Source organism: Glossina fuscipes, unplaced genomic scaffold (assembly GCF_014805625.2).
Source record: "Glossina fuscipes isolate IAEA_lab_2018 unplaced genomic scaffold, Yale_Gfus_2 112, whole genome shotgun sequence".
Lineage (NCBI taxonomy): Eukaryota > Metazoa > Arthropoda > Insecta > Diptera > Glossinidae > Glossina > Glossina fuscipes.
This window is the reverse complement of record NW_023998455.1, coordinates 974555-988911: the sequence shown is the minus strand read 5'-3', so window position 1 is coordinate 988911 and position 14357 is coordinate 974555. Positions and strand designations below refer to the sequence as shown.

The 14357-nt window shown below is 33.8% G+C and overlaps 1 protein-coding gene across 4 annotated transcripts in view; it reads right to left on the bottom strand.

The window, feature by feature from the left end:
• Window positions 1-533: 533 nt before the first annotated feature.
• Window positions 534-14357, bottom strand: part of LOC119639090 (transmembrane and coiled-coil domains protein 2) — a 38140-nt gene continuing 24316 nt past the window's right edge. For 2 of the 4 annotated variants that reach the window (XM_038036274.1, XM_038036273.1), the window contains exons 3-14: window positions 10619-10848; window positions 7131-7571; window positions 6869-7054; window positions 6738-6802; window positions 6491-6660; window positions 4890-5017; window positions 4601-4823; window positions 4389-4500; window positions 3389-3493; window positions 3198-3311; window positions 1271-1446; window positions 1039-1165 (exon numbers count right to left, since the gene is read on the bottom strand). In XM_038036274.1, the coding sequence (XP_037892202.1) occupies window positions 1039-1165; window positions 1271-1446; window positions 3198-3311; window positions 3389-3493; window positions 4389-4500; window positions 4601-4823; window positions 4890-5017; window positions 6491-6660; window positions 6738-6802; window positions 6869-7054; window positions 7131-7571; window positions 10619-10766 (1995 nt within the window). In that variant the 5' untranslated portion in view covers window positions 10767-10848. Of the gene's footprint in view, window positions 1166-1270; window positions 1447-3197; window positions 3312-3388; window positions 3494-4388; window positions 4501-4600; window positions 4824-4889; window positions 5018-6490; window positions 6661-6737; window positions 6803-6868; window positions 7055-7130; window positions 7874-10618; window positions 10849-14357 lie in introns of those variants that run through there. The other 2 variants (XM_038036272.1, XM_038036275.1) reach the window with 2 other exon arrangements.

Here is a 14357-nt window from a genome sequence, read left to right as displayed (position 1 = left end):
TTATTCTTGTGGATATTTTTTTTAATAACTTTTTTCATGGTCTGTATTCTTTATTTTCCAACAATTTTATTCATTTCTTTATATAATTTATAAATATATATATATATGTATATATATATATATATATACGAAACATTTAAACATATTTCACAGAATAATTAAAAACATTTCACATACAAAACGTATACCCTTTAAATATTTTTTAAGCCATTTAATAAAAAGAAAGTTATATAAAATGGAAATATCCGTACTGGTCTAGAGGGAGAGAAAGAAAGAATGTGTGTGTTTGAGAGAGAGAGAGAGAGAGAGAGAGGGAGAGAAAGAGAGCTGTCAATTGCTATTTATTACTAAAAGAATTATTAATTTATTATACACTTCCATGATTAGCTTACGAAATAAACCTAAAACTAATTTTATTTAGTTTTAAGGGCTTAAAGGTTTACAATCATGTAGAAAGAGAGACGAGAAGGGAAAAAAAAGAGTATTTTTTTATTTTTTTTAATTTTATTTACAATTCTTTCTATTCTTAGTTGTTAAATAAATATTTTTTTTTTTTTTTTTTTTATAGTTTCTACGAGAAGCTTATATATATCTTGCCTATATTTAAAAAAAAAAAAAATTGAAATTAAATAAACATAAAAAATTTGTAAAAACGTTTAATTTTTTTTAATCATTTGCAAAACTTGAACTTGTTTCTCTATATCTACATATCGACTACAGACAGTAAAAATATAAAATTTAAATAATTAAAAGCCTTAATATTTTACGATTAAGATATAAGATGCAATAAAAAAATTCCTTAGTTGGTTGTTTCGGTCTCGATACTTCATTTTAACGCATTAGCAATAACTATACTTTTTTTTTAATAATAATAATTTTATATAATAGCTCCCTTGTTGTGTTGTTCTTATCGTTTCATTTTATCTTTGCATTTATTTTTATTTTTCCTTTTGTTTTGTTTTTTTTCCTTTTTTTCAAACCTTTCAAGCCAATTTATCCTTTTCTCAGAATTATTTACAAATACAACACAATCTAATTTCATTTAACTACTAACGATTGCTTTAGATGGCGCAACAATCCAGCCACAATATCCTGTACATCGGGCCATTGACGTATCACACAAAAAATCATAAATATCGTCAAAAATGTTGTTAAAACTCGCACTCTGAAAATGAAAATGAAAAAAACAAAAAGGAAAGTAAATAAATAAATTTACTATTATAAGTGAGGACACTTCCGCCTGATGCCTGCTCGTCGCTTATATGCTTACCTTGTTTTCAAAAATGGCATTATAATGCCCGCTGCAGTAGCAACTAGTAGCAAAAGCACTTGCAATATGGTTAAAACCACGTTTATCAATTTTACTACTAGAGCACGGGCATTCGAATTGTCTATACCTTCGACTGTCACATATTGTTGCTGAGATAAATGTTCCATTTTCGAAATCTAAAGGTATAGGAAATTAATATTAATAAAGATATACAAGTCTACGAAATGAATAAGTAAAAAATGGGTAACAAGAATAAGAACAAGAAATTCCTTCTTAAGAAATTTTTGATATCCATCGGTGTTGCGGTGAAGGATGGGAGACTCTATAGAGTGCCCATATTCATAATAAAACCACTAAGCACACATAGTGTGCTATGACGCATTATTGAGTTTACACCACCTTCGCTCTATAGCGTTCTTCATAAAACAACTTTCCAAACAAAACCTTATGTTCGAAGTGGTCACAAAAGTAGTCCAAGCAAAAATTGCAATCTGTATGTTGAACACAGAAAACAGGACGGACATACAAACATAAAACGTTCCAGAAAGTAATTCTGAATCGACTGGTATAACAAAAGCCGGGTCTGTTTCAAGCCCTTTTTTGTGTATTGCACATATCCACAACAAACCTAATATGCCCTTCTAGCAAAAGTCACATAGGGTATAAATACCGTACATGAAGAAATAACGGCGAATTAGAAATAAAGCCGATATAGAAATATGCTGAATGAAACTGACTTCTTTTGTGAAAAAAAAAAAATTCATATCGATGCCTCAGCAGATTGTGTGAACTTTTATTCATGGACTTTGTGTCCTTTTCAAACAAGATCTAATTGATTGATGCAGAAATTTTATTGTGTTCCTATGGAATTAGTTCATTTTTGTATATGCGAAAATGGAGGAGCGATATAAGATACTACGAAACTGCATTGCCCGAGCACTTTTTTCTTAAGTCTCGTTTCTATACACACTTTTTTTTGTCTTTTTCCAATTTTTGAAGTTATATTGTAATATTTACCCTCGTTTCTTAAGAATTCTAATAATTCCATACAGCTTCTCTTTCGATATATCCATGATATGTCAACTCTATGCCTAGTCTCAAATATGAAAGCAGGAAGAGCAGCAACGTTTAACAAAAATGTACACATGCATGTATGCACGTAGATGTGTATATATATGTATGCACACTATAGCCAGTCAAAAAGAACTAGAGAGAAAGATAGGGAAGGAGAGAGTAGTCGTAGAGTGGGAATCGTGTACCCAATCTGTAAGTCAATACAGTATAATAACCGAACCCTCACACTAGTTACATCTATGAACACAAATTTTAATAAAAGGCTGGCCTAATGCGCTGAAGATTGAACCCGCGTATACCTATTCCATTGTCGTGTTCCTAGGCTCTAGGGCATGCAAGCGCCTTCGTTTTTGGTTGATAATTTTTGAGGTTATGTCGTAATAATTGTTTTCATTTTCGCAGAGTTGAAACAATTTCTGTCCCTTCTTTGAGATATAGGTACACATCTATATTTTAGCAGACTCGTCTAAGCTATTATTTCATATTACAGGCGGAATTAAATAAATTGATGATGAAGTTTTGAAGATTTAATAATAAGAGAATTAAGAATGTCGTGAGATTGATCTTGCGTACTTAATATATCCGATTCGGCGGAATGGAGTACCTGTCTTCACTCCGACTTTTTATATGAACTTGGATTGAAATTTCTCATATTTTTCTATCATATCTTTGTGACATCAACGAATTTTATTTTTTTCGTAAACTTGACTTTGGAAAGTTAATCGAAAAGTATTAAAGACAAGTTTCGGGTTTCTATAATGATTTTTTCAACTTTGTCGTTTGATATAACAATCAAATCTCGACTAAGGAATATTTTGGGATTACGTATAGTTTAATAGTTTTGAAAGCTTACCCTTGTTTGGCAATTTTCTAAAACTTCGTTCACATCCTGTAAACGCTCGTCGCTTTGATATTGCACTTTCTCTTCCATATCAGCGATAGCTTGTTTAAGATTTTCAATTTCATTCTATAAGTTGAGAATAAATAAAATTATTTGAAAAATATTTAACATTATTAACATTCTGCATTGATATCGTAACTAACCTGATGCAATTCAGTCAAATCGTTAATTTGTTCTTCTAAGCTTTCCGCACGATAACGTTCACTTTCGAGCGTAGCCGTTAAGCTATTAAAGTCCTTTTGAGCGCTCTAACGAAAAATAAAGTAATAATTTTTTTTTTTTTTGTTTTTTTAATATTTTTAAGAAAATAGTAAAAATATTATAGTTGGACGGACTACTACCTATTAGATACCCTACACCACTTCGCTTAATTAATAATACATCAGATATTATACATCCTTATCTTATGTATATGCATAAGTTTCATGGAAGCCCTCATATTGGAGGATACTCAAATGTCGATGTGGTCTAAATTTAGATAACTTAATTTACTTATCAAAGCCTTTATTATGTTCGAGTTGCTTTCGTCATAATGAACCACAAATCATGTTATTGTCGCCATTAACGGGCTTGCTTTTCAAAAGAGCCTTCTTACTTAATGCGATCTAAGTTGTTTAGAACTTATGTTAAATTATTATTGTGAGCGAATTTTCATCAAAAAGTATTGAAAATGAAGCCCTTTTTACAATTGAAACCATTATATGGAAAGGATTTTCAAAACATTGTCTCATCCAATCTAAAGTTTTTCCACTCACTTAGAATGCCAAAATACTATTGCAAAGAGAGTCCTAAAATGCTAAAAATTATAATGCCTTTTATTATAACGACTTGCCAAAATCAGTTGTTATATGGAGATTGGCCGAAAAAGTGGACCGATCGGAAACATTTTTCACAGTGTTGGATCAAAGCATATCAGCATATCAGTGTACTAAATGTCATCAAAATATGTCGAAAATTGCTATCTGTAGATTGAACACAAATGTACATGGACAGACAACCTTGGATTATCGATTCAGAAAATGATTCTGATAACAAAAGATGCGTTTATTTTAATTCCTTCTGGGGGTAAGAAGCGTCCGGACAAACTTAATATCCTGCAGCATAAGTGGTGTAGCGTGTAATCATTAAACCCACAATATCTACCTCTAAATTCTCAACACGCTCTGTTAGTTTTTTAATTTCAGCCTTACGTTCTTCCAGTTCAGTTAATAATAAATTGATATCAATATGATTAACCGAATGACTTTTCCGTGAACTAAAACAATAATAATAAAAAAAAAGGAGAACAGTAATGTTAATAATAAATATAGAAAGAAAAAAAAAAAGGAATTAAAAAATGCGCTTCTACAACTTACTCGGCCGGCATACTCCCGCTGGTAACGCTACTGCATTCACTACCATTTTCACTATTAAATTTGCCACTGCCAGCCCCACCCCCTCCACCAACACCACCACCACCACCTCCGCCGCCTCCATATCCCCCCGAACCGGTTGAAGCGCTGGGTATAATATTATTTGGTGTTGACGATCCCAAAATATCTTGCGTGGCGGGAACGTTTAAATTACTTAATTCAGATTCTAATCACGATAAATAAAGGATTATAAAGAACGGCCTCAATGGAACGTTTTTTAGTCGACACTTACCCGATATTTGATTTATGTTATCCATGCTACTAAATCTATTTTTTATTAAATGCGCAATTTCTTTGGGTTTTGACATAACCGAGCCAGAAAAACCGGTAATACCGTCACGTATATTACCGCCTACGTTTCTGAAAATTAAAAGAGCAAAAACAAAAAAGTAGAAGAAGAATAAAGAAATTTGTTTAAGCCTTGTCTTGAAAGAAGAAAAACTCATATGGACCTGCCAACGAGCATTAGTTGATTTTTGGAAGCTCCACTTAACATTTGGCGCGACAAGCTACAGTTCCGATATTCGGAAAAGATTCGAAAAAGATTTGAAAGCCTTTTTTTCGAATTTCATTTCGAAAAATATATTGTATTTTAACGCTATTCCCAACGTAACTGGGAATTTGGGTATTGTCACAAGAACCAGAACAATGTTAGAACAAACAATAGGTCATCTATTGAAACCTGCTGATAGTAACGGAGGGGATGTGACATTCCAGGTTATAACTGTAAACATATCTTGAGTGAGGTTTCCTATGATTTTTGGTATGTTATGCCAATTGTTTAACACAATTGCACCAATTATTATTGGTTGCGTTTCTTAGCGATGAACCGCGTTGGATTGGATCCAACTTTGGACCTGCCAAATGAGACCATCAAGGACACTCAGCCTTATTATTATCGATGTTATTGGTTCGCATACTCTCGGTCACCGTTATTTAGGCTTTGGCGCCGGATCGAGCTAATGTGTACTCCCAATAGATTGCAACCTTGCACTGTCATGAGTTTAAAAGATTTCGAATTACTTCCTAAATGCAATAAATGAGTCTTTTCACAACGATGCTCAATATGCTTTTTTCTGCCCACTTCCAGTTACTCAGCATAGAAGATATATGGGTTGTGATAAAATACATATATTTTTAATTAGTGGTCATAACGATCACAAGACAATCTACTAAGATCTTTCTAAGGGTTTTCACGAAGTTCCGATAAATAACCCATAACTCAATAATTCGAAGGACGACAAGAGAACCTTCACATAAAATTCGTCATAATTTCATGACATTCCTACCATTAGTTTAGAAATTGCAGTTACTTCAGTGACGCGTTCTACGCGCAATTCGAAATCTCATGAAATTTTGACACATTTCCTCTGAAGTTCACTACGACCTTATATATATATATATATATATATTTAGTAAGGCGGAATAGATACATATAATTTATTTTCTCCAAATGCTACCAAAATAAAGATTGGAAGGACACCGCATTTTACCAGAGAGCCTTGTGGGAAAATTCTAATGAATCCTTAGATCCGACAAGGCCAGTTTATCAATTGTTGCCGCTTGCTCAAAGCAAGTAGGCGCTAAATCACTTTCTAACAAAATTTCTGAGGCAAAGTCTCAATAGTATTTCTCAGCAGGAATTCAAGGACTTTTCCAGCTTTTAGAAAATGCTTTCTTTTTGGACTTTTTGACCAAAACTCCAGTATATTCCAACTGACTGGAGACATTTTCGTAATGCCTGCTCTATAAGTGAAGACTACTCGACCTATGCGAAACTTATAATATCAACTTCTATATGATATGAATAGTTGTTCTAGACTGAAACTTTACCTTAGGCCCTGGCCTACATCACGTAACACTTCACGGGGTTGCCGATGTTGACTTTTATTTTGATATTGTTGATTTTGTAGATCCTTAACACGCTTTGTGTAGCTGTCCAATTTCTTTTGCAATTGGGAAATTGTGTGTGCGCTTTTTTGGTTCTTTTTCTCGAAGACAGCCTAAAACGAAAAAAAAAAAAAAATGAAGATCGTTTAGTATACATGCTCCGGTATATATTCATTGTAAAGAAGTTCACCTTAATTCGTTGTAATTGCTGCTTATCAGCACTGGCGGCCAATTTTAAATATTCATTAACATTATCTAGGAGACATTATAAGTATTAGCAGGGGATCGACTTTTCTAGTTCTGTTTAATTTTTTTACTTACCATCTCTGGCAGTTTGTTCTTTACGTATGGACTCTTTTGTACATTGGATTTTTGTATTCAAACGATCTAATGCTTGTAAACTTGATAAACGTTCATGACGACGATGATGCTTTTTACTATTATCACCAGCGGGATTGGTATCTAATTCATCTGAAGCAAACGATTGATAACAGAGATCTTCATTGCCTTAAAAAAAAAAAAAAAAAAAATGCAGTCAGTTAAGAAGAAATCATCTTTTTACATAGTTTCATGGAAAGCTCACCTGATAAACGTGAATCTTCTGCCATACCCGCGCTACTCAAGCCCATATCCATATTTGTTAATAAATCGCTTAATGGGCCACCAACACCAATAACACCACTACTACTGCCACCCAGACCACCATTATTAGTCATGGCACCGTAGGCTAACAGACCGCCTTGATCTGAGCCGTGAGCTCGATTGTGAGTACGATTTCGTTCACGACTGCGTCGATTTGAAGGTGATTGGCTGCGAAAACCGCGAAAAGTAGTTACGGCGGATACACCAACACCAGCTGCGCCGCCCGTTCCCGCAGTCGTACTGCCCAAACTCCCAGTCATAGTACCACTGCTGGTAGCACTACCTGATCCAATTAAGCCGGCAGAAGATGCCGTACCTGCTGCTGCTGATGTTGTTGTCAAAGCTTCACCACTCTCAATGCGTTGATCACGCTCTCTTGACACTGTATTTTTTATATTCATGCGTAGTTGAAAAGTTTTTTATCAAATATTTTGAAAATTCTTTTCGTTCTTTCTTTCTTTCTTTAAACAGCGTTTAAAACTTTAATGTATCTATTTATAGCCAATAACAGTGAGAGACAGGAAAGAGACGCATAGCACACATAATAACATGTATTTTCAATGCAAGCGTAGAAGTGCAATTTTTGCTATAACAAACTTTTAGGCTTGCCGTTATTCTTAAGAATATTAAATGATCACGAGTACGTTTATATAGATGATGGTGGGTGACAGAGAATCGAAAAATCTATGTGAAACGAAAAATGTGCATAAGAAAACAATAACAAGACAACAATATAAACAAAAATGTGTACGTGAGTATGCTGCTTATAAGTAACAGAAAGGCGAAAGAGAGAGACCCACCTTTTATTATAACGATCGATTTAGAATTACTTCCTCTCGAACTAAGCTTGTCTGTCCGTGTGTATTTCTTGTTTTGTTGTTGTTCAGGCTAACGCACCCAATTCTTGAGATCTTTGGCACACAAACAAGGACGAAAGCTATTGAAAATGATTTGCATCGGACTACCTTCTCGACCACTTTTCATAACCCCTTACTTGAAAAAGTCGCTATGTAAATAATTGTGGGTTGGTGTGGGGTATTTAATAATTGTTTTTTTTTTTCAATTTTCTTTTTGAAGCATAACGACAACCTATAAATAAATAAATCAGTGCAGTGCCCAGAGAGTATTAAGAGCAGTTTTCGTACTCCTACAAAAAAGTATCTTCTCGCCTTCCGTGAAATGAAATCAAAAAAATCAAGAACTTTCCTTCGAGAGCACTAAATATACTTTAATTGCGATTATGGTAAGGGCTTCTTTCTCCCTAATCATTATCATCATACAAGTTTTTTTTTACATATCCTGCCTGACTGATCATACACATATTATGGTCAAAAAATAAGATGAGTTTGTGCATAAGATGACAAACCTTTATCTACATATTCCCTCTTACGAGGTTTTAACAGTCAACGAAGTTTTTTGCCGGGATAGCCTTATATGCAGTCGCCGGTTCTGGCTTGGTCTCCTCATTCGTATCGAGGTGATGTCGCTGACATAGTCTTTTGAGTTTGTTAAATACTCAGACGACGCGCGACCCTAAATCGGGCGTATATGGTGATTGTAAATGATATAACTCAAGTTTTTGCCTAAATTTTCTCGAATTTTTTTCAAAATAACCTTATCACCGAAGGTTTTCCACAACATCCCCAACGTTTGCGAGCCAGAATACTCTTCAAACACTCCGCGAAATTTAATGCATATTCTTTGCTCGATATAATCAATTACTTTCCACGTCGCACATTGCCGAAGTTTATAGTCGAATCTCGAAAAAAATTGAACCGGCATTTACACTTCTTAATGTTCACTTGCGAATACAAGGCACAAAGCGGTGAGAATGCGATAAAAATATAGAGGAGAGCGAAATAATAGAGAGGAGAACAGAAGAGTGGGGAAGAGACGAGCAAAGAAGAGAAGAGAAGAGAAAGAAAACGAAGAGGAAAAATGAGAAAAAAAAGTGAAAATTGAAGGACGAGAAGAAGAGGAAATACAAGAAGATAACGAAAGAAGAACGTGCGAAGAGAAAGAAAAAAGAGAAAAAGTGAAAATAGAGTGACAAGAAGAAGGGGAAACAGGGGAAGATAAAAAATGAAAATGGGAACAGAGAGGGAAAGAAAACAGAAAACGGACGGGTGAAGAGAAAAGGGGAAAATGAAACGCGAATGGAAAGAAAGAGAAAAAGTGAAAACAGGACAAAAGAAGGGGAAAACGCAGAAGATAAATAATGAAAATGGGAAAAGAAAACGACAGCGTGGAGACAAGAGGAAATATGAAGAGGGAAGTGAAATGTGAGGAAAGAAAAGTGAAAATAGAGCGAAAAGAAGAAATACAAGCCGTAGAAGATAAAAAATGAAAGTGGAAAAAGAGACAAAAAAGACAAAAGGAAAGATAAAAGAGAAAAAGTGAAAATTTAGATAGAAAATGGGAAAAGAGAAATAGAAAGCAAACAATAAGGAGGAGAAAAAAGAAAACGAGAAGAGAAAAAGAAGAAACCAAAAATATGTTAAGAGAAGGGAAAGAAGAAAAGGAAGCAGGAAGAAATAAGAAATGTAAATGAGAAAAGAAGCGATAGGGGGGAAAAAAAAAGGAAAGAAAAAGACAACAAAGAAGAAGAAATCAAAGATCGAATTTTTTTAATAATATATTTCCACATATCGAAGATGAAATGGATCTTCATTTACTGCTTTAAGTAATTTTCAGTTTCCCCTTTTACGAATTAATTTTTACGCCAAAAAGGGTTAAGGGAAAGAAATATGGCTTCCATACTCGTGAAGATGTTTTTCTTCCTCAGCCATTTTTCGATTTCCTTGGTAATGTTAGTATTATTAGGCAAAGAAAAAAAATTCAATTCTCGCTTATTGGTTTGGAAGGGGAAAACAAACCGCAAAAATGCTTACCTAATCAATAATTATTTGGAAACCGTATAAAAGCAGCCGTTTCTATTAAGTTGACCTGATTAAGTCCTTGCTTAGTTAAAAGAGAAAACTTTGCCAAATTATTAGTGAGGAGCAATTCCTATTCAAAAATAGACTTAACCGAGAGGTTAGACCTTTTTTTTAAAGCTTCTCCCTCTCTCTCTCTCTCTTTTCGTCCCTTTATTGATGCGAACCTTTTCTTGTCTACCGGGAACTCTATCTTAAGTTAATTCCGTCGAAGAAACTTACAAGCAACTTAATAAAAATTTTGCAAGAACTTTTAATTAGAGCTTAGGTGGGGGTAACATTCACTGGCCTTAAAATGAAAACAATGATCATCGTAGTATATATTTTTTGGCTTTTGTTTTCAACAGATATAGAGCTTGAAATCATAAATTGATGAATGCGCATAATAATGAAAGAAATATATAAACAACGGCATACTCTTAATAATACAATGAGCGGAAAACAGCGTAACAGATAACACAAATAGAGACTAATAAGAAACATTAAGACTTACTCTGTTCAGTACTGCGTGAGGCTGAGGGGGAACGACTTGTGCGTGATAGCACAAGTGCACTTCCGGTTCTCATGGACTGGTGGTGTAACGAATGTAAAGGCAATAATTGATCTTTAGATAATTGACCACCAAGATGTAAACCATCCATAATAGTTTGAGTTTAAATTTAAAATAATTTCATAAGAAACATGACTTTTTCTTAAAATGAGTTTTTTTTTTTTTATAATTTTCTGCAATGAAAAAGAAGAAAACAAATATAATAATAAAAAAAAAAATAAAAAAAAAAAAAAAAAAAAAAAAAAATTATATAAATAAATAGAAAATAGCTAAGAAGGCTAAACAATGATTCAATTTAATATAAATTTATTTATGAGTAACGCTTTATTACTGTCGAATAAACAATGAAATCATGAGATTTTATTACTCCCTCAGGCATTTGAAAAATCACGTTTCTTTTTTTCCTTTTTTTTTTTTTTAGAGCCATCACCGTATATAGATCTATATAGATATATATTCATTTTAGAATTTTCTTAGCAATCATTGTGAAGTAAATCTTCTTTCTGTGCATACATTTGTATTAATATTGCAAACATGTTTCTAATCTCAAATATCTATATGACAAATATTACCTAACACTATAAGAAATGAAGTAAGAAAACTATAGTCCACCACTAAATGCCCTACGCCACTTTACATACGATGTCATACAATGATTTTTAATATAAAACGTTACATGGGAAGCGTTTTCATGTGACGTTGGACGAAAAACCCAAGAAACCTTGGTCGGTATACAGAATGTCGTTAAAATATCTCAAAAATTACTGCCTGTCGGTTGAACAAGAGAAGACGGACGGACAAGCTGGGTCTATGTTAAGTCAATTCAGGTGTGGCATAAAGCAACACAAGAATACATGGACAGGCAACGGACGGGCAGATGGACAGACAAGTTTAAAGGCCAAAACGAATGGCTAACTTTTACATATAGCACCCATTCGTTTGATTAATGTTTGTCCGAATAGATGCCTGTGTGTCTGCTTGTGTAGTGTTTCCATTCTTATGAGTATATTCGAGAAAATGATGCCGCAAGAGAGCAATGAGTCAGGGCAAAGAACGCATCTTCTGTTAGAAAGACGAAGAAAACGTGTATTTAACGATTGGACAAACTCTTTATCTAAAACATTTTTTACTATTCCTTTGATGTAACCGCTTTTTTCTTTTCTCATAAACGAAACAGACATGAGTCATCATCGTACACCTGGTAGGTAGGTTTAGCTGAATGTATACTGATAATTTCGATAGAACATGAGAGAAGTTAAATGAGCAATATGCAGAATTATACTGCGAGGGACGTAAAACTTTTGAGTTTAGTTAGCGGAGAAAATTTTTCATAAAAATTTTTTTAAAGGTTCCTTCTCGATATGGAGTAAAGACAATAGCTGCGCATTATAGTCTTACTGCAACGAGTAGAACGTATGTCTACGTCTACAGTTGTCGATAGCATATGTATTTTTTTTTTTGGATATCGTATACGAAATCCTTCGATCGTAAAATTGCTGTCGAGTAACATATCCGAATTACGATCAGGTTTACTCAATATCGAGAATCATAAAGTGGCCCCTGACTATGATCATCCCATTGAAACTAGAGAATGCAATCTAAAATGGAGCGGAAATACTTCGAAAGCAGAGCCAGTGAGAATTTACCAAAGTCCCCTACATGTGAAGGCACAAAAAAAAAAAGAATTCACAAAACTTTCATAATATTCGACTCTCAACTTCTCTTTCTTAAGATTAGTGAGAGAAGGATGCATTTTCGTCAGAGGATTTCATGGAAGGCTCTTTAAAGGAATACTTAGGTATACTATTACTACTGCTGCTACTACCGCTACTGCTTACGTGCGGAGATACTACTACACTTACTTTTACTTAGGTTAAAGTAAAGAAATTGGCAGACATTATAAAAGGATATTGCGGTGAATACAAGACCATTGCAAGCATTGTGAGTGAAAGAATTCATAAATAATCACAATAACCGGGAAAGGCTTATGTTGCTGGACTAATTAAAGACTGATAAAAATTTGTGTTGAGCAGAGGAGAACGTTTTGAAGACGTGAAGTCAAACTTTTAAAGAAAGTCATCGATCACCACACCGTCCGCCGTAGTTAACCACATACTCAGCCGCTGAAGTGCATCTTGTGGTCAACGGGGGGCGAGCGCAGCTCAATAATAAAGCTTTCATTCGGGATTTAAAAAAAAAGCGGACCAATGGAAACATCTGGATCTGATAATAAAATTAGGTTATAAATTTGATTTAGGTTTTTGCAGAGGACCGTAAATGTATTCAAATATTTATTGCCTAAGTTTATTACTAGTTCTTAGAACTCTAAGCTTACACTTAATGCTCGAAGTAGAATTTAACACATGAGAAACCTTGAATAATAATTGAACTGTTTTACGCTTCTTTGTATAATAACATGTATATACATATATATATATAGTTTACGTGTTTAAAAATTGTTTCGCTTTTTAACAATGCAAACGTGAAAAATATTAAATTTAATAGAATTTTACGAGAAAAAATATTCTATTGCACAATAAGTCTAATAATGTAATAATAATTGTTTATATTTTTCAAGGCTCTACTCGAAGAACAGTCATATATTAGATAAAACTTTATACTCTTAACAATCAAAGCAATATTCCACTCTAGCTGAGTTAAAGTACATGTATACTAACCACTTAATATATATATACGCCCCATTTATTTGGGTACCCACATTGACGTTTAGTTCTTAAAAGGGTCCAGAAGAAAGAAATCAAGACAGAGACTAGAAACTGAAAGTATCTTTTGCTTTGGAAGGGCAGTAGACGTCTGCCGATGTCTTACGTGGATTCTTCCAAAACCCTGCTGTACCCTCTGACGAAAGGGAAAGGGAAATTTCGTTGCTCAATTTTAACGACCCGTAAACACAAAATCAGCGAAATTTTGCTCTAATGCCAGCTACAGACTATTTAACCTCTTTCCCTTTCCGTTAGTTGTCATGCACGTAGTTACTGATCCTTCGCTCTCATAAATATTTTTTTTGCGATTTGATCTGTTCACAATTAACAGTGAAATTAAGCAAAAAGCCAGGTCGAAGAAGTAAAATCCACTCTGACAAGATCAGAGATCTTTAAAATTACAATACAAAGCATTATTAGGAAAAAATTTGATTCGTAACACTCCCGATTACTACACACAACATGACTAAGAACAACAAATTAGTTTGGAACTTCTCTAGACCCGCTGGCCGCTTAAAGATACACTAAGTTTTCTAATCGTCCCCTACGAACATGTAAAAATCAGATTTCTCTTAAAGGGCTTCCGAGAATTCATCGTTAAGCATATTCCTCCTAACTTCGGTGGCAACTGTACCTTGAACTAAAGTCAATTGCTTGATATATATAACACGCATAATCTATATATGCTTGCTTTTAATTAGACAATGGTAATCGAAAATTCGACCTAAGCCGCTTATCCGCTTTTTTGTATTCGCTATTGAGTGGCGTGTTTATTTTACAAAATTTTTGAGCTTTGAATTTTCAACAATATTAGTAACAATAACAATAATAACGTTTTCTTATATATGCCTATGGTGTGCACGTATCGGGAAAGTAAATAATTAAATGAATATTTATAGATCGTTAGATCTGAACAAGCAAAAAAAAAAAAAAAAAAAAAAAAAAAAAAAAAAAAAAAA